Source organism: Berghia stephanieae, chromosome 1 (genome assembly GCF_034508935.2).
Source record: "Berghia stephanieae isolate SIO BIC M18660-M18661 chromosome 1, UCSD_Bste_1.3, whole genome shotgun sequence".
Taxonomy (NCBI): domain Eukaryota; kingdom Metazoa; phylum Mollusca; class Gastropoda; order Nudibranchia; family Aeolidiidae; genus Berghia; species Berghia stephanieae.
Genome location: NC_088360.1, coordinates 127257100 through 127284750, shown reverse-complemented (window position 1 = coordinate 127284750; position 27651 = coordinate 127257100). Strand labels below are relative to the sequence as shown.

At 32.2% G+C, this 27651-nt stretch overlaps 1 protein-coding gene across 3 annotated transcripts; it reads right to left on the bottom strand.

Annotated features, from left to right (window-relative positions):
* Positions 1 to 452: 452 nt before the first annotated feature.
* Positions 453 to 27401, bottom strand: LOC144963082 (uncharacterized). Of its 3 annotated transcripts, none has more exons than XM_078896715.1 (13): positions 27099 to 27401; positions 20429 to 20598; positions 18080 to 18261; positions 17549 to 17646; positions 14028 to 14076; positions 12759 to 12836; positions 5649 to 5695; positions 4862 to 4945; positions 4043 to 4172; positions 3179 to 3346; positions 2129 to 2409; positions 1634 to 1819; positions 453 to 696 (listed from the first exon to the last, which is right to left on the bottom strand). In XM_078896715.1, exons 1-13 carry the CDS (start codon positions 27267 to 27269, stop codon positions 619 to 621), a joined length of 1722 nt encoding a protein of 573 aa, XP_078752841.1. In that variant the 5' UTR covers positions 27270 to 27401; the 3' UTR covers positions 453 to 618. The 3 variants fall into 3 exon arrangements, with proteins under 3 accessions (XP_078752841.1, XP_078752842.1, XP_078752843.1); XM_078896716.1 differs by lacking the exon at positions 12759 to 12836 and adding an exon at positions 13465 to 13482 and having other exon boundaries at positions 27099 to 27390; XM_078896717.1 differs by lacking the exon at positions 12759 to 12836.
* Positions 27402 to 27651: the final 250 nt, after the last annotated feature.

The window sequence follows — 27651 nt, the reverse complement described above, 5'->3', positions numbered from 1 at the left end:
TATTATTATTATATTATTATTATTATTATTATTATTATTATTATTATTATTATTATTATTATTATTATTATCATTATTATTATTATTATTATTATTATTATATAATATATCATTTATTAAGTATTTTAATTTAGTTCATATCAAATATTTCGAAGTGTTTAAATGGTGATGAACAAGATTTATAGTCGTGGTTTAAAGGCTGAGGAACAGGAAGAGTTAGAGGAACAAGAGGGAATTTCAATCATGTCATGACACAATCCAAATTTAAAATAAAGAGCTTGCACCAACATATCTGCTACCACACACTGTCGGTATTCTATTTCTTAGGAATCCAACAAAACACGGATCATTTATTGACAGGCTGTTATTTAGTTTTATAAATTCCATATATACATGATTTGTATTTCCATACAATTCCGATTAGTAATGAATATCCCACTCAAAACTATAGATTTCTTTTTTTTTCTCAGAATGGAAAATCATAAATGAATTCCCAGTCAAGCAAAGAAAATATAATTTCTCTCAAAACATAACTAGAGAGTCCTCATACAATCTATCTGAAGCTGATATTCCCTCAAGTATTGCGTCCTGATTTACATGCCTGCACAGTGATAAACATTATCCAGACTCGGGTGGCTTTTCTTTTGCGTCCGCTTGTTCTGATTGATCCAAAGCCTCTTCAATCATTGCTGTTGCCTGTTTTTTTTTTAAAGTATAAGCATTTTGACAGTTAAAATGAATAATATCAAAAATTGATGACGAACCCCCCCCCCCCCCCCCCCCCAAACAACCAACAATCAAGCAATTTTTTATTAAAATAAAAATAAAATATTCTAGATTCAGACTCTTTAACTGTTGGCAAGAACGACTTTTTTTCTTTTTTTGAAATGATGAAATGCAAGACAGGCATGCAAGGTACGATGGAAGGTCAAAGAAGAAGAGGAAAACAAAGGAAAATGTGGCTGAATAACATCAAAAAATAGATAGGATTGACGTTGTATGAGTTGACAGAGAAAGGCAATGACCGAGATGAGAAGCACCGTGTTGTGAAGGCTTCATCCCACAAGTTCCCCCCCCCCGCCCCCCCCCCCCCCCCCCCCCACCTACCACCATCCGGTCATGGGAATCAAAAACTAGAAGTGCCTAAATGAGCCCATAAGATGGAGATTAAAATAAAGTGTGTGTGTGTCATAAATAACAAACCATGGCCTCTCTTAACACATATTCAACTTTCTTGAACTTGGAAGAGTCGATTATCAATGTGAGTGTAATGAGGTAGGATATACGATAAAGAATCACGATATTGACAAGGGATACAATTTATTAATTTACGATCTGACGGATAAAATCTGCTAGGTAAAAAAAACCCCTGACAAATTACAAGAAATGAATGGTCATTTCCCTGTATTTTTAAAAAATAAACTTATACAACCTTTTATCTCCTTGAGCTAACAATACAAAGAATCCCCTGGGGCATTTTTCAAACATTTTCATTCTTTCACATTTTCAAAATAATTGAACCGTCTTAGGTTCATTAAAAGAGAATCATCATCACATTTAAAAGCATAATTTATTACCTTAAGACCTTTCTGGTCTCAGAAATGAGAATATAATAACTAGTCGTAACCCTTACCCAAACAAAAAATGTGGCTGCCCCAGCTGAGATATCTCTCACTTCATCCAACTCAAATTTGTCCAAAAGCTTTTTGGCTCTCTTCGCCGTGCCATGGGGTAATTTAGAGGCATCCAATTCCAAGCACCTTCTCTTTAAACTCTCCTTTCCTGTTTTCCCAACCAAGGCCTGCACAGCTTTCCAGTCCTGTTTGAGAATAAAAAGCAAAATGTGTCAATCATTAAATTAAACGCATTGCAAAGATTTTCATAGATATCTGCACTGATTCAAATAGCATTCGCATTACCTTGTGGGAATTTAAGAATGCTATTGTTGAGAAAGTGCATCTGACAGTACATTATCCTAGAACAACATAAGCATGTCAAGTCTCTCGAAATAATGGGGGGGGGGAATGTTTTAATCAAAAAAGTATCTTTGTTAATTAATTTGAAAGTATAGGTTTATAATAATACAGTTTGATGATAAAATATATTGTAAAAAGAGTAAATTCCTAACCTTTGTTTCCTTTTCCTTGTGCCCAAGAAGAAGAAAAGTACCAGTCATAACAGTATGGACAATCACTGGTGGGTTCTGGTAACTTCTAATCTCAGCAACAGTAGCTTGCTTCAGTTCAAGAATTTCGTGTCTGATACGCTCCAAACGACGCAAACGATTCAACATATTACCAGCCATTACCATCTCTCGAGCCAATTCAACTTCAAAACCATTTTTGCGTACAAATGTCATAGCCCTCTCCAGTTCTTCAATTTCGTTCTTGGACATAGCTTTTTGCAAACCTGTTAGGGATGAAAAAATATATTTTGACTACATCTTGAGATTAATAAATGCTGCTATAAATATTACACCATAACTTTTGAACATTTAAAGCAGTAAATTATCAATTTGAAAGTAATCCTTATTTGTTGAATTAGCTAATGAGGACCAATTTTAAATCATTAATTAACTTAGGACCATCTTGAATATGCCATTCTAAAAGAGTTTATTTAAAAATCTGGATAAATGTTGTTAACATGTTAAAATTATTAATATTCTAAAAATTTGAATCAAATCAATTTTTTTCTAATTTTCATTTGTGAGAATTTTAATGCTAGAAGCACATTGTAATGTGGACAAATTTAACTGTAAAATTAAAGCAAATGAGCTGTTCCGCGACTTTTAAGTACATCATTTGTTGATCATTTGGATTGGAATGATGAACGCCAGGTGAAAGGAAATTAGTTGGACCATTTAAAAAAAATTAATTCCCGTGGACTAATACGCAGCTAAGAGAATATTTGGCGATGGTAAAATATTTAATTTTAAAAAGAAAAATAGTTACCACTCTTAATAAGAGATTTAACAAAAAAATGAAGCTTTTTGTCATCAAAACAAAACATGACTTCCTCGCCTTTTTAAAATAGTTGTCTTTGGTGAGTAAAAGTAAGGCATGTGAATAAATTATAATGTCCCTTTTTTCATAAGTTCTGCTGAATTCAAACCATTTAACAGTGGAACGAGGCAAGTGCTAATGGTGCTTGACACATTCAATATCTCTGTGAGACTTACCGTCCTTGGCAGACAGCTGTTTCAAAAGTCGAGTTGCCCTCTCTAAGTCCATGTCATCATCACTCAGCTTCGCCTTTTTGAATTCACCAATTGAATATTCCAATTCAAATTTGTCCCTCGATTTGATGGCCACTTTCAGCTGGTATCGTATCTTTTTGTTGCGGTTATCTGTATAAATAATTCCATCATTTTGAGCAACATTATCACAGTTTTTACATCGAAATTTACTTACAATAAATTCCAGAATACTCCATAAGCCATAACAAGCACAGCAGGCTTAGAAATTACTTAGGCACTTTTGCCTCTAGGTTTTAAAAGTTTGCACTCAACATGTTGTTTTCATCAGTTTTATCAGACAAACATGAAAGAGGAAACCCAACACAAGATATCATACCATAAACTATCTTAGTATTTTGACTGATAACTTTGTTTGTACTGGATTTAACACCGTAATTAACTTAAAAGTCAAGTGCAAATATTATAATATAATATTATGTATGTGCGTACTATCTTAATGTTACATTTAAGGGGCGCACTATAAAATGTTCAATGCGAATACAGCAGCAAACTCTACTTCCACGCTTTCCTGCCTTATTCAAAATGGATATAAAAACAGAATAGCTCCTTTAGAGCCACAAAGACGAAATCCATCCCATATTCTGTAGTGTAAATGGAGGGTAACATGTGTTGATAAACCTTATATACCACGCTATAAAATCACAAAGTAAGTACAATATGCCAAATCTAACAGTCCCAACTACTCAATCACTGCTAAATGGACAAAGAGGTCAAGAAAAACCTTGACTAAATCTAAATCCTTTTGCTTGTGAGTTAAGAGCTCTACCACAAATTTAAGATAGGCACCTTTCTTCAACTTCTTTTGCTTCTCTTCTTCCTCTTCAAGTTCCTTTCGCCTCTTTTCATCAGCTGCTTCCTTCTCTTTCTGAATTCTAGACAATTCGTTATCAGCATCTTCTTCTGCTTTAGCAGCGGCCTAGGTAGAATAAATGAAAAGATGTTGGTAGATGCCTTGTTACATTCAAAAATGCTAATCTTGAGCCCTAACAATGAAAAAAAGGCTTGCATGAGTATCAGAAAAGGGGATAAAAGTAAATGCAGAATATAATTATGAAAAAAAAGGCTTGCATGAGTATCAGAAAAGGGGATAAAAGTAAATGCAGAATATAATTATGAAAAAAAAGGCTTGCATGAGTATCAGAAAAGGGGATAAAAAGTAAAAGCAGAATATAATTATCACAAAACTGTAAATGATAGTCACCTCGGGTATAGTTTATAACAATATTTATATTATATAAAGTTTATAAATAACGGTGGAAAAAATTGTCGATCGGTTTATATGAAGAAAATGAGGGAATAAGCAAAGCAGAAATAGAGAATATAGCTTTTTAAGAACCCTCTATTATTCTCTAACTGTGGATAAACAATATATAAACAGAACTGTTGGTGAGTAACCTCTTTTATTATGATTTAAAAACTCTAGTTGAGTTTTAAGCTATGATAGATATCGACGTTTACAAGACTTGTATAACATACAATCAAAGGTTATTATTCATTTTTATAATAAAAGATGTTTTAACATATTAACAAGACTGATATTTGTAAAACATCATTATGTATGTCCTGGTTACAATTAAAGGAACAATTCTAATTGTTAAAATTTACCTCTTTATGTACTTCTGCGTCTTCATACATTCTTTCTTCCGCCTCTCTTTTCTTTCTTGCCTCCTCCTCTAATCTCTTCAGTTCCTGAGAAGAAAGATTTTCATATAGAATGCAATTGAAAATAATCGAATCCCAAATTTTAAAATGTTGCACAACACCAAAGTTAAAACAGTACAGATCATAATGAGATTCGAAAGTCTGGAATTTACGTATATATATATATATATATATATATATATATATATATATTATATATATATATATATATATATATATATTTTATATATATATATATATATTAACGGGGAATACCATTTAAGATATCTTCGATGAATAATGCTCTTTGTGAATATGAAAATAACTTTTCTTAAAAATCTTGCCTTGTAAAAACTTTCAACAGATTTTTTGTGCATCCATTAATCATTGCTTCATGAATTGAATAATAGCATTTTTGGCTATTTTTCGAACAACAATCTCCTTAACTTATAACAACAGTCAGTGTTTACGGCCTGAGTTTAAATCTCATTGAGAAAGTAATTAGTGAAGATTTCACCAATTTTACACTTTAAAATATATATTACAGAATACTGCAAGACAAAAAGAGGAAGAAGAATGATGGTGAAGATGCTGCTGCTGATGGTGATGATGATGATGATGATGATGATGATGATGATGATGATGATGATGATGATGATGATGATTAAGATGATTAAGATGATGATGATGATGATGAAGATAATGATGATGATGATTATAATTTTTGAGGAAGAAGTAATGTAATATTTACCTCTGCCTCCCTCCTCTTCCTCTCTTCCTCCTCCCTCTTTTTGTCGGCTGTGAAAAAAGAAGCGAATGAAAAATTAACTCCAAACAATCCACTGTTAAGGTCGTGCGGGCATGACTTTATATTCACTATATTGACTTAATTAAGTTAAATGGTGACATTTAAACGATCACCCACAGAAAATTTCTCAAAAAATCATTGGCAATCTACATTACAGCTGAAACAAGAACATGTTTTAAAAAAACAACAGCAATATAGTATAGTGGTATTGCCGAGGGATGGAAAGTGTCTACTACTACTACTACTACTACTACTACTACTACTACTACTACTACTACTACTACTACTACTACTACTACTACTACTACTACTACTATTACTACTACTACTACTAGGTAATTTTCCTTGGGATACCAAAGATTGAATTGTCTGGTGGAAAATGTAAGGTTCGAATCCACTTTCCCGTAAAATACCTGGTCACTCAATTGCCTTTGGCCCTCAGTTCTATAGAGCTCATTCTTATTTCTTAAGGACTTCTGCTCTAATATGCTAGGTAATTCTCCTTGGGATACCAAAGATAGAATTGTCTCATGGACTCTTGTGTTGTTGGCAAGTGTAGGGTCCGAAGCCTCTCCATTACCACTCTTTCGTTAGTAAAAGAAAATATTACAACATAAAATTAGACTTACCACTTTTTAGACAAAATTATGTGCATGCCTGAAGACTCTATGTCATATTATAATTTAAAGATAGAAACTCACCGAAAGCCCTAACATTTAAGAAGTTTTCATTTTTTAAAAGACGTTTACAGTTTTAGAGTGATTTCAATCAAAAACTATGTTTTGACATCTTGGAAGTTTTAATTCACGTTTCCAAAAAGAACTAAACCTGCAACTTCAGTCCAAAAACAAATGTTTTATCACCAGGCATGACGCTTTAATCTGTTTTCAGGTTTGCGAATATTATGTCTCATAAATAAATATTTGTGTTAAACTAAAAGTAAAGGCATTTTAGAGTATGTAACTGTTACTTTATGGGTAAAAATTGTCAATATGTAATGAAAGATTGTGACTGATTCTAATTAATGGTCTTAATTTCACAAGGTTTCTAATACAACAATAACCATGTAATTCAACCATACTTACCGTTTCATGTTATAATTAAATCATGAGTTCATTTAAATCACGTATTCAGATGATATGATCTATATCGCTTGTAAAAATAAATTCAATTAATTAGTCATATTCATGGCAGCTGAAGCTATTTATAATCTCAACGATAATGATAGGGTACTATCATAACGTGAATCAGTCACAAAGGCGATATTTATTTAGAGGATAAAACGACGAATCTTGAAATAAGGAAAATATCACCAGTTTCTGGCCTATCAAAGTCATTTTTACAAATGTGAAAAATTTCTTTTAAAAACATTCACAATCACAATTTAAAAATTACTAGTGGATGAAAGAACGCTCAATTTACACATGGATCACTAAAACCACAAAGCAAAACCACACACACGAGAGGTTGCGGGAAACACTGTTGTGTTCAATAGGATGTCCTTGATTGTGGTCTCACAGCAACAACTAAAACAAAATGTGAACCACAACTATTGTTTACTATAGATGAATGTGCAAAACATGGACACATAGATTTCTATTGAACTAATCATTCTGTCTGAATTATAAAATAAGCTATTATTCATTATAGAAGAATTAGCATGAGAGAGAGAGAGAGAGAGAGAGAGAGAGAGAGAGAGAGAGAGAGAGAGAGAGAGAGAGAGAGAGAGAGAGAGAGAGAGAGAGAGAGAGCAAATCTGATGAACCTATGTGTACCTAATTTTCGAAACATCAGTAGGGCAAAAAGTAATAAACGATATTCTTGGACTCCTGCATAATAATAAATACCACAATTATTTCTTTGAATGATATTTGCTACATGCATTTGGCATCCGTAATTCATGCCGGTTTTCAGAGTGCCGATCTATGTACTAGTACTAGGCCGCGAATAAGCAGAATGCTGAGCGGTGAAACTAATCTGTTTATTGATTGAGTGTACACTTTGTTGACTTAAATAACAGTCAAGCCATCCTACAACTGCCCAACTGTCAGTGGAGATATCGGCCAATATATTATTATATCTTGCCTCAATCGTTTTAGTTGGGATACACGTAGTAGTCTTCATTACTCCTTGATAGTGAAAAGTGTTTGCGTATGATAATAACATGGCTTTTATAATCAGTCAGCATCTGAGGGTATATTAGTCTAATAATAAAACCTTGACTATGGCCATCACATCTTCATCACATATTTCTTCTTATTCTTCATCGTCATCATAATCATCATCATAATCATCATCATCATCATCATCGTCATCATCATCATCCTCCTTCATCACCATGATCATCATCATTGTCACCATCAGCATCTTCTTCCGGTACAAAATATCAACAACTAAAATCATTTTACATGGTTCGTTCATTTGCATTATGTTTAAACAAATCAAATTACCCATTTACTGTTATAAACTAGAAGACTTTAATAACTAAATTACATTCAATTAATTACTTATCAGATTGTGAAAAAGTCCAACTTCCAACACGTGATGTAACAAAATAATTGTTGTCAATTTAAATCTAAATACTCCTCACCTTCGACATAATTATCTTACAAAAGTTTTTTTCAAATCAAATGTAAATTATTTGTGACAATAAAGCACTGAAGAAACAACATACACATGCTGCAAAGGTGATAAATAATTAATGAATATGACGACTCAACAGTAAAAAAAAAATCAAGTTTCGATCTTATGCAACAATAATTTCGTTTAAATAATGAAAATTATGATATCAATGTTAAAGACTTAGTGTGATATGAATAAAACCTATGCATGAACAGAAGTTGTGGATTGCCTTGTCAGAAGGACAATGCCCTGGTCAATGACATAATTTCTATTATGACCATCTCTTTTCTACATTGCCTATAATTGTGTTAGATATAACGAGGCCTGGATACCCATTAACTGCTGGGTTAACATATCAGAGGGATCCAGGGACTATCATTATCATGTAGTTCTGGTTAGAATACGATAACACTGAGACTAACGCCACTTATTCATAAGTATATATCAAAGTATATATCTGGTTTTTCAAATAATGAGAACAACGCCACTTATTCATAAGTATATATCAAAGTATATATCTAGTTTTTCAAATAATGTGAATAACGCCACTTATTCATAAGTATATATCAAAGTATATATCTGGTTTTTCAAATAATGTTTGTATGTTTTTATTTTTTGTTTTTGTTGGTTGAAGAGTAGTTTTGAGCCCAAAATGCACCGTATTTGTTATTTTGTTCTTATTTGAAGCTGTTATATTCATTTTGTTTATTACTTTTTACAATATCACTTTGTATATTAAAGCTTTTATTTCACAGTTTTGGTCTCGTAAGATACTACATTATGATAATTTCTTAAATAGTTTATCATGGTATCTTTTTATTTTTCAATGGCTAAAAGATACAAATTGTTTAACTGTTTGGCCCGTAACAACATTCATTTTAACACATAAAGTTCACTCTTATGTGAAAACACAATCTGTGACAATACTTTTTTACCTTACGAAAATTGAGAAAGATCTCCTGGATATAGTAAAATAAGGTTAAAATGATGTAGTAAGCGTAATAATGAAAGGATATTTTGAAAATTATATGACATGATTAGAACACGGAAAGATTTTGATTATGGTGATTATTATCAGGAATATCAGACTTTAAGTCAATAACTTGGATTAAAAATAGAATATGTGTATAACAATATATATACCTATGTACAGTCAGGAATAATGTATGTACACAAGCTTACAAATTATTTACATTGGAAATCAAATTCAAATAAAAAAACGGAAATAGTCAGTAGTACAATCTATTTGTGTATTTAATCTGAGACTTTTTAAAAGTCCATACCATGAGCAAGCACAGAATCTTTGCCCAAAAGGTTCCAAAATACTTTTCATTTAAGACTAAATCAACACTATAACTATAATGAGAAACCTGGAATAAACAAATTCAAAGTATCTCTAAAAATGTTTTCAGGAACAAAAATTTCAAATAAATCACAAATTGACATCCATTGTTAAGAATTCACTGTGTCAAAAACATGAAACCCAAAACCATTTTCAAAATACATTCTGAATGTGAAAATAGAAAGCATGATATCATTTATTTCATTATTATTGTTCCCATGCTTTCTTTCCTCTTGGTTATGCAATACTACTATTCCTATTCCTACTATTATTGTTATATAATCCCCCAAGGAAAGAAACACATTTATGTCTGTATCTTTCAATAGAGAATCCCAGCTAGTGCAAAACTAAATAGTCTCCGTCCCGAAAAGGGTTTATACCCACATCAAATAGGCATTATAAATGGGCCTTATCAAAAACCTTAGGTTGTTGGCCCTCATCTGACAAGCTATTTCCACCAATTTGAAAGTGTGTGACACTTGGGGGATATATATATATATTATATATATATATATATTATATATTATATATATATATATATATATATATATATATATATATATATATATATGGAGAGAGAGAGAGAGAGAAAGAGAGAGAGAGAGAGAGAGAGAGAGAGAGAGAGAGAGAGAAGAGAGAGAGAGAGAGAGAGAGAGGAGAGAGAGAGAGAGAAGAGAGAGAGAAAGAGAGAAGAGAGAGAGAGAGAGAGAGAGAGAGAGAGAGGAGAGAGAGAGAGAGAGAGAGAGAGAGAGAGAGAGAGAGAGAGCATTTGTTTTTATTAGAAGATGTAAATCTTAATTGAAAGGAGGACGATGCAGATGTTTGGATTTCAATATGTCATCTGAAGTAGGCCTAATGAAAATGTTTAAAACGGTAAAATATTTAAAACGATCAAATGTTATCAGTATGGAAAGAGGTTTAAGAAATGTAAAAGTTACCGACAAAACGATAACTACAATAGCGAAAGTGAGAAACTTGAGAATATCCAGATGAAACAGAACTATTAGGGGAAGGGGTGGGGGAGGAGAAAAAACGAAAGATATCATTGATTCTTAATATAACACTAATATATATCAGGTGGTCAAAAAAGAAACAAACAAAAAACGCGCAGCTTTTTGTCGGTTTGTATCTCTGAGACTCATCATCGGATTCTTTCACATTCAAAATACAAATAAAACAAATCGTTATATGTAGACTGTCACAATTTTATGAATATGAATTTTGAAACAAAAAAGATACAGTGATTTTTCAAAACCATGTTCAGAAATGCAATATCAGAGAAAAATGATGCAACATTGCAGAGAGTATAATGGCGACGATCTTAACATTTGTTGCCATTTTTAGCAAACATTAATTGTGTCCCCATAAACATTATTTTTATCAGAATTCTTCTTCCCGTGTAAGAAATTGTCAAAATAGCACACTCACATGCCTATGTCAGTCCAACAATTACAAAGTTATCACTTTAAGTGATCAATAGCACTGCCGTCCTCTTTAATGATCAAATTTCGTCTCTTTTTCCCACTTCAAATGCACTTCCGAATTTCCTCAATGGTTATCTCCTATCAGCCTAAAGTAATTCTTTCTCTCAAGGTTTCTTTTGTGAATGCAGATCTTTATCCACTATAAACCTTCTCGGTCAAATAATTTCAAATTGCGTAATCCTTGGATTCAGGCCGGGTGGTTGAGGTAGCCAGTCGTCTTTCTCTGTGAAATAAATATTCTTACTTCGAAGAAAAGTTTGTGTTCTTTTGCTCAATGGGATGTAGCACCATCTTGTTGAAAAAGGAAATTCCTTCCTGGATAAAGGTGTTCACAGTCTGACAAAAGATTTTCTTCCAATAGTTTTACGTAATTATCAGCATAGAGTTTCACGGGCAAAGCAACAAGTGTCCTCTTTAAAAAAATACAATGCCCAAATGCCACATTAATTTGCGTCATCTTTTCGCTATTGAACTTTTTAGGTGGTATTACAAGATTTTATATTATTCAAAAACCTTTAATCTAATTATTTTGATATTTTACAATTCTACTGAAAAAGAATAGTTCTAATAATAATAAACATTTGAAAAAGAAATCTTTATAACTTTTTACAATTGAAATAAATAAATAGTGCTGCGGTTTTTTGTGACCACCTGATATTTATATCAGACCTCCCTACTACTTTGAAAATTTCGTAGAACTACTAATTTTTGGGACCTAATTGATAATTATATAAAGATATTTAATTCAATAAACATCTTGAGCTAGTATTTGAAGGAGTTTAATGCATTAATTTAATGTATATAAACAAAATGGGTAATTTGTAAGGGTAGTTATAATGTCCACTGTTATAATCCTTGAAAACTACGAATTTTTCCAATATCAAGTAGGAAGGTCTTTATATATATAAAGGATAATTGTATTCACTTGAATTTTAATACATATTCTTTCTCTGTATATTAGAGTATAAACGATAACCATACATGTTTTAGGCTAAATTAATAGTCTTTCCGTTTATGGTGAAATTAAAGGAGGCATGATAGACAGTATTTTGTTGAAATTGACTGATCATAATGTTGTTTTGTAAAATGATAATCAAAATGATTAATGATATATCAATATCCCCAAATGGGAACTTATTATTACTCGAAAAAGTAGTGGCATTATTAGTCTTGTGCAAAACATCATTAAGAATGTGTATAAATTAATCAATCATGTTGTGATCTATATCAACATTATCTCTGTCTGACATTGGTGATTAAAAACAACCATTGTTTTCAATTACACACAAAGAAGTAGTTTAACTTGTTGAATGTAACAAAATTATCTCTGTCTGACATTGGTGATTAAAAACAACCATTGTTTTCAATTACAAAGAAAGAAGTAGTTTAACTTGTTGAATGTATGGAAATCTTATAATAAATAAAGGTAGAAAAATATGAAATGAAAGGATTTGGATTAACTTATTTCACATATGAAAATCAAGATTAATGGGATCTTTGTTAATGTAAAGACATAGAAATGTTAAGAGGAACAAGGTGTCGTCACCACAAACCATCAGCCAAAATTTGGTAAACAACGCTGTTTCTTTACACTCCTATTGTTACCTTTCTGATCATCACCAGCACCACTATCATCATCACCATCATCATCATTATCGTCATCACTGTCAGACTCGGATGACTCTGACAATTAAAATCAGCATCCAATGCATATCTTTGAGTTAAAGATTTAATAAAATATTGCCTATTCCATAAATAGATATAATATATTATTCAACCAATTTACGGTATTGAAATATGAATAAGTTGAAAATGGGTATCACCAATTGTATTAGAGGTATTGGTGGATGTGGATGCTGCAAAGTCAAAATGATATATTTGTCGTACACCATTATATCTATCGAGAAATAGGTGCTTAAAAATATTATAAAAGGTGAAAATGAGACTGAAATGAAGATTTCGTCATGTAAATTTCAAAATGTACCATCACCAAGTTGACAAAACATAAAATTAAAATTTTGGCACTTGTTCATATTTAATTTCCAACCCCCAAAAAATTTATTAAGTAATAAAAATATGAAATTGAAGACAAAATAAAATAATAGAACACCATGAGATATAAAAAAAAGTTAGATCAAATCTATCCAATTTCATTGTGCATGTAGGTAAAGAAAAGTGCAAAATGGGTAAACAATATCAATCAATTTTTGCAAATCAACAAATAACCAACAAAAAAAAATCTGTAGTAGGAAAATGAAACTACGAAAGGAATAAAGGCAGCTATTTTGAATAAGCCGGTGTAAAAACTTACAGTTGGTAAGGATAAAATCTACATCATAGAAATAATGATAATGCTGCTGATGATGATGCTGCTGCTGCTGCTGCTGATGATGATGATGATGATGATGATGATGATGATGATGATGATGATAATGATGATGATGATGATGATGAGATGATGATGATAATGATGATGTGATGATGATGATAATAATAATAATAATAATATAATAATAATAATAATAATAATAATAATAATAATAATAATAATAATAATAATAATAATAATAATAATAATAATAATAATAATAAAATAATATATATAATAAAATCACAATAATAAATAATTAGCATAATAAAGCAGCAAAAACATCTCATACAACGCTAGATTAGGATTTGTAAAAACAAATCGAACTCTATTAAGGAAATCAAGAAAACACAACATATATCGAAAGCATTAATCAAATGAAAACTTTGATCTCTTTAATATTTTCATTTTCAGTCTTCAATTAAAGATTACATTTTCTTAATATTAGAAGCAAGCAAAAATCTTGAAGAAAATAATTGAAAAGGAAAAGAATGTGTTATTCATACCTTCATCCTTCTCACGTTGCCTCCTTTCTGCCTCTGCCTTCAAACGTTCCTAAAAATTGTAAACAAATAAAAGAGGTATAGAAATGTAAGAAATCTATTTTTTAAAAACAATGCACATGTATGAATTTATACATACAAATGTATATTTATGCAGCATTCCTCCCTGACATAACAGCATTCCTCCCTGAAGAACCCATCTATCTATGAGCAGATGGAGGAATCAGCGCTGTAGGAGTAAAAAAAAACAAACGAATACCAAATAATTCGCGTTCCAAAGAAATTGTCGAGTATTCTATGTGATTCAAGCTAAATCCCCTCATCCATATATATAAATAAAATAAATAAAATAAAATTCCCTTTATTCATCCCATAGAGGAAATTTGTCTCTAGGGTCAATTCCAAGGGAAGACTGGCATAACCCAGGCGTCAGCCGCAGTGCAGCGCCGCAAACTGAGCTAAGGCGAGGTGACTTGCTCAAGGCCATACAGCGCAGCGCAGCAGCGGGTGATCGAACTCGATACCTTTCGGGTAGAAAGCAAAGACCGTGCCGCTGAGCCACTATATAAATAGTGGATTCACCGGAATGAACTGTGTCTCACTGTGTTTAATTTATTTCTAATTGGGCTTTAATCAATCAAATTTCAAATCCAAACAGTACAACTCACATGTTAGGAGACCATTTTGCCCAGACACTTAAACAATATCTGCCACAGCCTATAGCCAGGTAGTTATCCCCATGTAAGTTGAATAGTGGCATGTCTTTATAATGCCTTATCCAAGGGTACAACACTTTAACTTTAACTAGAGCTTTTATATAGTGCAATATCCACAAAATATGCTCACAGCTCTTTACAAAGGTGCTTTACAAATACTGAGACCTTAGTCTTGCTACCATTGTCATCTAACAACTCACCGACCACACTCAACATTGGTTGACAGTATCACAAGATTAGAATGTAATGCTCACGGCACCGAAAATCGTGCTGAAACTGAACATTTAGAAAAAAGCTGTGGTTTCTGTGATCTAGCCTGAGTGACAGTACCACTTGCTGATTACTAGAGATAAAGCTGTCACTGAGTAATTAATTACCACTGCAGGCGATTGAGTGAGGGGAGATCACTGAGTAGGAAAATTATGCATAAAACATGCATTTAAAAATCATTCTGTGACTTAATTGTCAAATTGTGAGTCAGTTTTTCAGTTTCCTTAAATATTCATCTTTCATCTTTATCCTGCTTTAAATAAAAAAAAATTCATCCATAAATAGATTATTAGGGTATGAATTAAAAAGACACCTAAAATGTAGTATTTTACCCGACGTGTATATATATATATATATATATATTATATATATATATATATATATATATATATATATATATATATATATATATATATATTATATATGATGCAAATATTGTCATGAGACATGTTAAACTATGCCATAGGCGGTTCGGATTTTAGACCTGTTATATATATATTTATATATATATATCATATTTTTATTTTTTTTTAGATTTCCATTACAACAATGAGCCCACAATGAATTGGGTTATCAGACCTGCAAATAAGTGCAAGTCGATTTTACCAAAAGTGCATTGAATAAAATATTAACTGCATTAAAATGTCACCATACAGATCTGATTTTTTTTTTTTTTTTGCGTTATATAATGTTAACATGTTTTATTTTATCATAGGAAAATCAGAATTGCTAGTTAAGTGATGGTTATTGAGTTATAGTCATTTGAAGTGAAATCAGCTAAAATCCTTGAAAGTGAAAGAATGTTACGTTTATGACATAGTTAATAATTTGAATTATGTCTTTATATTATTACGTGTAATCCATATTAGTTTTTTTTAACCATAAATATCCTAAAGCCAATATTTATAATGCGTTCTCTAGCGTTTAAAGGACACCAACAATTGCTTGCTAATCTTTAGATAGGATGATAGCATATCTCATGTAATATCAGATCAAACAAACCCAGCTACCAAATCACTGCTCATTGGACAAAAGAATCATAAAAAAAAACCTTCACTGCACCCGCGATAAATATTGGTACTTATATTTGTAAGCTTTATGCTCAGCCTTATTACAAGTTAATCATAGTCGAATTCCACATAGATATTTCCACTCCTTGTTCTCTTAATGTCTTTCTTTACTATATGCATTACTGGTGATGTGGAAATTGTTTCTGAACCCACCCCTCCCAACTAGTGCTTTGCGATAGACTAGTGTTCAATCTCGAAGGTAACTAGTGATTACTACCGTAATAATATAGAGACAAGGATAAACTCAGCCTCATGGACCAGATAGCTCTTAATGACTACTAGTTTTATATGTAAATCAAAAAAATCAAAAATCGAATCTCTCGGGTGCTAAAGTAATATATGGAAAGATTTAAAATGTAAAAAGCTTTGAAAAGACAAGTATCACATCATTAGACCGACACTACCATGAGGGATGATTTTAAAAATGAATTAAAAGATTATAATCAGCCGTAATCTTTATTATGCGACATAGATTATGCAATTGACTTGAAAATCCGTGCATCAGTAACATTGTTTATTTATAATTTACAAAACATTTCAGTTTTCACTACAGCCAAAACTGTCATTTCTGACAACATTGCTGGTGGAAGGCATTATTAAGTCAATTCTGTCACTATACTTTGCACTGTGTCAAAGAGTATAAAAATGAACTCCCATAATAAACTATATTGGATTCAATGATCATTTATTATTGATATGATACAGCATTATTCCACTATATTTAGCCTGTTGGAACTTTACAAACATGTAACTTGGATTTGGTGACTTAACTGTTGAAGAAATGGATTGCCCTAAAATCTGCATTCTCTTGTCATTCTTTAAGCAAAAAACATATTTGGTGTACAGTGACATTACGTAAATGCTTTATCTAACATAACCTTTTATGGTCTTCTTACAATTTTTATGTCTAAACTTGTCCATAGTTTAACCGTCAACAGCGAAAATGAGTGTTATGTGTTTGGTATCATAATAAAATATTATTTTATCTCATGTGTTCACACTTAAGACAAATCTTTAATAACAATCTTAAAGCGTGCGTGATTAAATTGATTAATTAAAATTGGCATATTGAAAAAAATGGTCAGTCAAAAGTGCTTGAACAGTTAGCACATGGGGGAGGTCAGTGGTCAGATAGTCGATGAGGGTAGAGGTTTAATGAGTTTTTGGTTTTCAGCTAAATGTTCGTTCATTCGGTGCCAAGTCAAAAGATCAAAAATATTTACAGTAAAAGTTGGGATCCCGTCAAAATTTGGCTAATCCCATCATCCTACCTAAACTTTCGTGCTGAGGCTGATTGAATGGTGAAAAAAACAAAAACAGATCCCAACGATTACTCTATTCAGATTTATACTTTTTTAAGAACGGGCGATTTGTCTCTAAAACATCAATCAATATGTAAAATGAAAATACAATCTAATTTTATGAAAGAACAGAGATTAGTATAAGAAATGAAAAACTAAGATCCAACCTCTTCAAGTCTCTTTCTTTCAGCTGCCTTCTCCTTTTGTCTCCTTTCTCGTTCAGCTCTCAGTTCTGCTTCATGTGCCTCTTGGCGTTTCCTCTTTTCTTAAGACCAAGATCAAGGATAATAAAGGTTATAAGTTATAAATTGTTCTGATACATCACCATAACCTAACACCATCCCACGCGACACAAACATTGTGTTTATCTTCAGTATTGAAGCTGCAACAGTATGGATTGGATTGGATGTTCAGAACCAAAAACTAATAAGTAATTAATTTGATTAAACAGTTGAAAACAAACCCTTACGTATTCTCAATATTCTCAAAAACAATATCATGTCAATGATTTATGTTGTATCATGTATGAGGAGGCCCAGGGAGATGGAGAGTAAATGGAATGATATATAATTGGGGAAATTGTCATGTAGTATCTCAATTATAATTTAGCACCAGAGATTATATTATATTAGACACTTTCAAGCAAAATTTATTTTCTATTATTTCTATTTACTATTCAAATTGAAAATAATAGTTACCTCTAAGAAGTCTCTCCCTCTCCTTTTCTTCCTCCTCAAGTGAAGTTTTACTTGGAATATCGCAAAGCATGACTTCAATTTCAGCAAAGGTGACTCCTGATGAAGGTACCGCTCTATTTTGAACGAATTTATTCCATTTTGCTGATGAGAATAGCCGACCTTGGACAGACTGCATCAGCCATCTATTTGATGCAGAATATATATAAAACAAAACAATTCACATTGTAGTTTTGTTTGTTTGTTTGTTTGCGTGTGTGTGTATGTGTGTATGCAGAATTTAAAAAATAATAACAGTATTGTGTGTGTGTGTGTGTGTGTGTGTGTGTGTGTGTATCTATTTATTCCCAAATTGACAATAATTAATTAACCTTTTTTTCATGATTAAAAAAGTATGCAAAATAAAAAGAAGTAACGGCACTGAGAACATTGAATACAATAAATTGTTACCAAAATTTAATTCATATCAATAGGAATCTTTCCTTTCAAAGAAAACAGCAAACAATTTTAAAAAATTGAAATCAAGAGGAATGACGAATAATACATTGTGCTATCAAGGGAAAAAAATGATATACTGAATTGAATTGATTATAAATCTTAGAATAAAGAGAACAATATTTAAATGTCTTATAATTTAATTTGCTTAGCCACTCTAGTAGCTGTTTTCATTCCAGCCATACTGTGGAACAAATAGAAAATGAAAAACAAAATTGAGGCAACCAATAATATCAAGAAATCAAAACCAATTCAAAATACTTCCAATTTTCTTCGAATTTAGAAACAAAGTCGTGAAATCCAAAAGCACACTATAGATATTTTTAATGTCCTCTGAATGTGCATATCCTTGATGGCATCTGTACCATAAAACCCAATGAACAACTATAAATACAACTCTGAAAAAGAACAAAATGCTTAACAAGGAACATTTTGAGCTCAATACCCTTCCTCAGTTTATGACAAAAATAATATAAAACACCAATATATCACTACCCATTACCCCCAAACCTAGCATCGTAGCCATTGACCATGCCCATGAACGACGATGACATTGAATTCTATTGTTCACATCTCTGTGATGACGTTGATAAATGGTTCGACCACACACCTGATTGGCTGTCGCAATAGACACTGACAGGGGATACAGGTAAATTCTATTATTCATATCTCTGCGATAAACGTTACGACCACACACCCGGTTGACTGTCCCATTAGGCTAATTTGCATGATTTAAATGATTGAAGATAACAAAAAAGGTCTTCTATGGGGATGGTCGATGTCAAATTTTGTCTCCATTAAGCGGCGGGCAATGCCAATTAGGCAGCTGGGAATTGAAAAGGGTATGACTTTTTATATAGAAAAAATTCGTTCCCAAAGAATCATCCCAATAAAGCAGCTGTCACAATTGAGTGGTGTCCCCAATACTGGCTTGGACTGTATTGCTTTACACTAACTCAGAACAAAGTGTCATCTTTCATCGTTATGGTAAAGGTTTTGAGACAAATAGGAGTCATATGAGTGAAAATAGCATATGAATGGAGTTCTAATGTACGAGTTATGTCCTTTGATTTCATTTTGATTTTCAACCACAAGGACGACAATCAAAATAGTTACCAAGCCCCTTCAACCTTGGTTTTGATAGTATTCTTTTGTTGTATGTATATTGCTTTTGCTGTGGATATACAAGGCGCTGGGGTTATCCCAAAAATAAATTGAGCTTTTATATAGCGCAATATCCACTAAACGTGCTCAAAGCGCTTCACAAGGGGTTCCTGGCCAACAGCAACATTTAACATTTATGACTGGACATGACGCCTATTAGGCGATATTACAATTTTTTCAGAGACAACGCTGTTGACGGCCAGATACACATTTTACACCTGAGTACATTGAGAGAATGTGAGTAAAGAGCCTTCGCCAAGGGCTCAACTATGCAATGAACAAGGCTCGAACCCAGGACCTTCAGATTCAGAAAGCAAGTGTCATACCAGAAGACCACATAGCCGCACAAAAGTTGGTGGGAGATATTGAACCTTGGTACCTTAGCCACAGCAGAACACAAGTGAAGGACCATTGTTTTGAACTCATTAAAATTTTGAAACAACAAATTTATAATTAAAGAAACTGTTGTAGTTATTTAATCATGAAAGAATTGGGTGAATACATTTTATAATAATCTGTTTTGTAAATTTATAACAGAAACTTAACAATCACTGACATAATAAAAACATAAGATTTACATCAATACTTCATGTTTAGTACAAACAAAAGTTACATTCTCTTCAACATAATGTTTTGGGGGAAATTGTAACCATACAAAACTTCAAAGTGAAGTTAGTGATTTACATAACTAACCTTGCCTGTTCCACTGTGATTGTATCCTTCTGTTCTCTATCCAGAAATGAAAACTCCCATCGATAGTCTTGGATAAGAAAGTAACGACGATCTAACTCTTGAAGCAGGTCGAAAAGTTCATTTTGGTGACATTTGTCAGTAACACATGCATAGCTAATTGATGCAATCACCTGTTTCACAATTTTGATGAATAAATAAAATAATGAATATGAGCTTAAATAATATAGATTATTTGTATAACTACTTGATTTTATGCAAAGTTCTTTAAATGATATCGAATACACAAAACAATTTGGTATGAGGTAATAATGCATGATGCCTTAGCACTAGCAAATTCAAAATCAGGATAATTATCATTTTTATTGTAATCATCATCATCATCATCATCATTATTATTATTATTATTATTATTATTATTATTATTATTATTATTATATTTACTATTATTATTATTATTATCATTATTATTATTATTATTATTATCATTATTATCATTATTATTATTATTATTATTATTATTATTATTATCATTATTATTATTATTATTATTATTATTATTGTCATTATTATTATTATTATTATTATCATCATAATCATCATCATCATCATCATCATCATCATCATCATCATATCATCATCATCAGCATCATCATCATCATCATCATTATTATTATATTATTATTATTATTATTATTATTATTTGATGATGATGATGATGATGATGATGATGATGATGATGATGATGGTAATAATAGTAATAATAATAATGATAATAATAATAATAATAATAATAATAATAATAATAATAATAATAATAATAATAATAATAATAATAATAAGAAGAAGAAGAAGAGAAGAAGAAGAAGAAGAAGAAGAAGAAGAAGAAGAAGAAGAAGAAGAAAAGAAGAAGAAGAGATGATGATGATGATGATGATGATGATGATGATGATGATGATGATGATGATGATGATGATGATGATGATGATGATGATGATGATAATAATTATAATTGTGACAATGATATTAATGATGATGATTATAATATCGATGATGATAATGATTATGATGATGATGATGATGATGATGATGATAATGATGATGATGATGATGATGATGATGATGATGATGATGATGATGATGATGATGATGATGAAAATAATAACAATAATAGTAACAATGGTAATAATAAAAAAGAAAAGAAGTCCTCTAGAAGCATTGGCCTATGGAGTCGGAGTTTATACTGGTTTCTAGAGTGTGAAATGAACAATAGCAATTGCTTACTATCCTTTGGATAGGACACTTGTCTATCGCAAGTACTTTCCACCAAATGTAACCGACTGATACTGTTCCAATTTCCTGATTAGGCGCCAGTGTGGAACTTTGTCAAATGCCTTTCTGAAGTCGAGGTATATGACATCTAAAAATGGACAATAGCAATTGCTTACTATCCTTTGGATAGGACACTTGTCTATCGCAAGTACTTTCCAGCAAATGTAGCAGACACAGCTACCCATTCACTGCTGGGTGGGCAGGGGGGTCAGAAAAAACATCTCGACTGCACCCAGGATCAATAATAATAATAATAATAATAATAATAATAATAATAATGATAATAATAATAATAATAATAATAATAATAATAATAATAATAATAATAATAATAACACTGCGTGGCATTTCCCCCTCTGAGCGGTATTTCAGTGCTAGGTCAACCTGACCCCATTAGTGGGGTCAGCCCATGGGTGGAACAGGTAGTGGTCAGTAGGAATCTGTGATGCCGCTGATGGTAATTAATTGTTGCAATATTTCATGGTATTGCTCAGTTGCTAACACAAATATGAAAATTGTTCCCTCACCACAATCAAAGCAAGGGTTTCTTTCATCATATGCCATGGTTGATAATAATGTATCCTCTTAAGGCTGCTCATAAGAGAGGTGTCAATTTAGTGGTTTTTGAGCTATCAATGAAATTAATTTGTTGTAATTTGCATATCAATAATTTAATTCCCAGCGTCAGAAAATGATTGAAACAAGCATCATTATAAAGTAAAAATGATGATCTTGACACATGCCAAGTTTTGTCGTCCGGGCAGTAAAACCTTAAAAGATATGAATTTTTTATTGTAAATTTCTTATTTGGCATGACTTGGTGAGATCCTCATTTTCTCTCTCATAGTATTCCATGCCATGAATTATGTCCAAATATCAGTTTAGGAATAAAATATAAACCATTAGACGAAAATATACTAATATTATTTTTTAACTGATTTAAATATTATGAGTTTTGGGCACATTTGAATGCCAACTTTTTAATGGCTTGATAACTTTTTTCTATACTTAAATCCCTTACGATTCAAGTCAAAATTATGTTTTTTTATGACTGTTGGGCATTATAGTTTGAAGATGTATACGGTACTGCTTTTGTGTGGTTGTCTCAGGAAATGCCGACTTTATAGTGTCATATAGGTGTCAATGTTTAGGGTATTCTTGCATGTTGAATAAGAAATATAATGTAAGTTCAAGTTCTCCTTTTGTGCACAAGTGAATGTGTTAACTTTTTATAGACTGAAGCGTCCAGATATATATGGCAGTGATTTCCCAAAAATTAAATGATCTTGCTGTGGTATGCCTGTGGTGTTGTACTGATTTGACTCTGGTTGTTATTCAATTGTTTTATCTCTAAATTTGACTGACTGGAGTTCAATGGTATATCAGATGACTTTATAAGACAATGACTAAATGTGTATTCTTGGAAGAAAGGAGATGATTCTATATAACCTATGTGGACAGTGTGTTCGTTTTGAATATAGTTGGTCAATAAAGAGATAAAGGTTACTACTTGGAATAAACTATATGCCCTCGTAATTTTGAATCCTCTTTTGTCCACATACTATGTTCGTCTGTTTGAGCAAATCATTTAATTTAACAGTACCAGTGCTTAGTGTTAGTTGTAATTGATGATTGATACTGCAATATTTGTAGCATGCCCAGTAACCTTGTTGGGTGATTGATTTTTTTCTTGTAAAGAAGTCATACTTTATAGGCAGATTGATAGTAAATTGAGATATTGACATCATACACAATATTGGTTTTTAGTCTTTACTGGTCAATAAAATATTATCTTTATGAGTTATTTTACCACATAAAGACATAAATCATATCAGTTTACTGTTATGATCAACACAACTGTTTGAGAGGAACGGAATTGGTAAAAACAATATACAGAACATACAAAACTATGAATAAATCAAGAAAATCAACTGCCAATATGATAATATTGCACAGGAACATAGATGCATATATGTACTTTTGATATTTATTAAAATTCTTGAGATACTGCCGCTGAGTTTTGAATAACAAATTTTTTATTTAAGTGCACCATAATTTACAAGCGCTTAAAATTTATTAGATCAACAATTTGTGATATTCAAAGAAAACTATTAACCACAAGAATGTCAAATTTTCACTGATGTTTAGAAAGACAACTGATTTTTCAAATCAAAATAATAAAGTGAAAGAGTCTGTTATTGTTTTCCCGCTATACAGACATATTATGAAAAGTGAGTGGAGCAGGCACTTATGTTGGTAACAACAAGATATGAAGTGAGTAGAAAAGTGCCAGAAGACAATAGAGAATAAAATTTTTTCGCGGCGGTGGTGGGGTTTGAACCTGCGACCTTATTGGTACGACAACTCCGCCTGGCAGGTGAAAGTTTGAACCTGCGACCTTATTGGTATGACAACTCCGCCTGCCAGGCGGAGTTGTCGTACCAATAAGGTCGCAGGTTCAAACCCCACCACCTCCGCGAAAAAATTTTATTCTCTATTGTCTTCTGGCACTTTTCTACTCACTTCATATCTTGTTGTTACAGACATATTATAAGACCATAAATATCCATAATTGCCCCATTGGACACGGCACTGCCTGATACCAGTTGAACTCCAATGACCTCATGCAGGTAGCGAGCAGGGAGGGTTATTGGTCCCTTGGGAGTTCCAACTGAAATAGCGCTGATTCCACGCAGTGATAATAATAATAATAATAATAATAATAATAATAATAATGATAATAATAATAATAGTAATAAATTTAACAATGATAATAATGATAACAATAATAATAAAGCAAAAGCCATATCATCATAATCATACTATCCCTATTTTTTGAGTAGTTTTAACAGGGATTACATGTATCATTACACAGGAGCGTTTAAATGCTGTCTCAATTTTTTAAAAAAACAAAAAAACAAAAAAAACCCATCCCCCACACGCACAAACATAACAAAACAATAACAAAATTTTAAAAAGTGGAGCTCTGCACTTCAACTACTGATTTGAATTTGAACATGGCTGTGGCTATTCGGACTTGAGTCTTAATAGTCTCCCATGGCTATTCAGACTCGAACTCCAATGCACATGTGCAATCAATAACTTATTCAGACTCAAGTCTGAATATTCTAGTTTTCAGTGGTAATATAGATGTTTTTGTTGTTGTTGTTTTACCTGGATACCTCTGTATAGAGCTTTTAGAATTGGTGTAGTCTCCTTCGCTCCTCCTCATCTATTAATGATTGGACCAATTCTTATAACTGAACTTGTTTCCTAGGATGTTGCTTATCTCCAACTTTGCTTTGAATTTATTCAAATGTTTTGCTGATACTGTGGTTTCTTCCAGTTTATTCCAGCTATTAACAATTCTAGATGAAAAAAAGTTCCTTCTTTCATTTGTCTTAAAACGTTTTTTCCCCAGTTTCTTGCTGTTTCCTCGTGTCTGAATGTTCTTGTTTGGTTTAAGAAATCCTGCATCAACCCTGTCTATTCCCCTTAATATTTTATATGTTTGGATCATATCTCCTCTTCTTCTCCTGTAATCTAAGGTCGGGAGATTTAATTCTTTCAGTCTCTCACAGTAGGTTTTGTCTTTCAGGTGTGTGATAAGTTTTGTTGCTCTCCTTTGCACTCTTTCCAAACAGTCATTGTCTCCCTCAAACTTCGGATACCATATGCAGTTTGGCATATTCCAGCTGTGATCTAACCATAGTCTTGTAGATGGTAGTCATGTGTTTTGGTTTCAGATTCTTGAAATTTCTTTTCACTATAACGAGTGTTCTACCAGTCTTAGATTGAACATCTTGAATTTGCTTCTTAAAGTTTAGCTTCTGGTCAATAATAAATACTCCTAGGTCTTTTTCCCATTGGATTTCTGCAGGGGTTTTTCTTTCATTATATAGTTTGCTTCTGTTGTTTTTTCCTAGGTGAAGAACTGCACATTTATCTACATTGAACTCCATCTGCCATGTTTCAAATCTTGTTGTAAGGTCTTTCTTTCCTCTTCTGTATTAGCTACTCCATAGAGCTTAGTATCATCGGCAAAGATTTTACATTTAGATGATAGATTGTCTGGCAAGTCGTTGATATAAATCAGGAAGAGAACTGGTCCCAGTACACTTCCTTGTGGAACTCCACTTGTTACCAGTCTCTCCGCTGATGCTGTTCCATTCACTATCACTTTTTGTCTTCTATCTTTGAGGAAATCTCAGACCCATTTGACTATCTGATCATTAATTTGATACTGTTCCAATTTCCTGATTAGGCGCCAGTGTGGAACTTTGTCAAATGCCTTTCTGAAGTCGAGGTATATGACATCTAAATTGTTGCCTAATTCCAGGTCTCTCGTCCAGTCATCCATTGTTTCAAGTAGGTTTGTTACTGTAGACCTTCCCGCCATGAAACCATGTTGATCTTTGCTGAATAGTTTGTTCTTGGTCATATGATCAACTACTTCTTCTATAATTAGCTGTTCCATGAGCTTGCAGACGACAGATGTCAGGCTCACTGATCTGTAGTTTTCTGGATTTTTTCTGTCTCCCTTTTTGAATATGGCTGTGACGTTAGCTTCTTTCCACTCCCTTGGTAGTCTCCCTTCTTTCATCGACTGGTTAAATATCTTGGTTAGGGGTACTACTAGCTACTCTGCCAAGTTTTTTAGAATGTAAGGATGAAGTTTGTCAGGTCCAGGTGATTTACTCTCCTTTAGGTTTTGTAGTCTCTTCATTACTCTCTCTCTTCAGTAATCGGCCATTGTGCAGTATCTATATTACTTCTTTTTGCAATATCTAGCAAGTTTTCCTGGTTCTCCACTGTAAAGACATTTGCAAAGAAGAGATTTATTTAAAGTTCAATTTATTCTAATTCCATAAAAATTGATACAAATGAAAATAATATATGGTTATTATCATCAACAGGTAGTCGAAACCTGCTATATTTGGTGAGAAAGACAAAATCATTGATTAATTGGAAGTCCATGAGAAATTTAAAAGAAAAAAGTTAAAACCCTTCAAAAGGAACACAAGTCAGTCAAAGCAACTGGTATAAAGGAAAAGCTTCTCTAACAACTTTGCACGATGTCCAAATAAAAGCAGGAATTAGAGACAAGAATCCTTCTAAAGTCCGAAACATGGATGTCAACCGAGTAAGACTGATATGGGCAAAACATATTTTTTTTCTGAACTCTTCTTCTTCTTCCATCAGTCACACTTTGCCCACGGGAGACTATTCAGTTATTCAGACTCGAGTCCGAACAGTCTTTGCAATCTAAATAAATTCTGATGATCGTAATCATAATTAATAACCCATGATAACATAAAGCCATGATTATAAATATTTTCACCTGTGGCAAACTTAAACCACCCATGCGTAGATCTCCATACAGTGTTTGAATCTGGACACAAGTCAACTCTCTGGATTTGTTTACATCATATTGGTCAAATACATTTTCCACAATGGAATGTTTATCTTGACTGTTGATCACTTTGAATATTGAAGGATCGAATTCACCCATCTTGAAAAACCGTATATCATGTAACTAATCAAGCAAAAAAACAACAACTTGAAAATGGGGCTTATTTATTAAATCGAGAACATTTGGACGCCATTTGTAAACAACATCTTGTTGCTTGAACATTTTTGAAGTGGTTCAGTGCAGCAATACCAATATTATCACTGAAAGTACCACTCCCTACCAGTCCAATAGCCTATGTCACAAGTAATTTGAATCAAATATTTGTTGATTGGATACTTTAGTAAATAATAAATTAGTTCAGTAATGACAATGCTTTATGACATTTATGGAAATTTCCCATATAATAGTCAAATGCAATTTGGTCTTGATTCGAAAGTTCGATCATAAATATGGAACCACTTGTTATGGAAGAGGCATTTTC

Bases quoted from the DNA above. Each gene is read 5' to 3' on its own strand.
- LOC144963082 (XM_078896715.1), bottom strand. From the start codon at position 27,269: ATGGGTGAATTCGATCCTTCAATATTCAAAGTGATCAACAGTCAAGAT. The intron at 17,647-18,079 runs GTAACTATTATT...CTTGGTCTTAAG, and splicing joins GAGGGAGAGACTTCTTAGAG to AAAAGAGGAAACGCCAAGAG. The intron at 4,173-4,861 runs GTAAATTTTAAC...TATTCTACCTAG, and splicing joins ACGCAGAAGTACATAAAGAG to GCCGCTGCTAAAGCAGAAGA.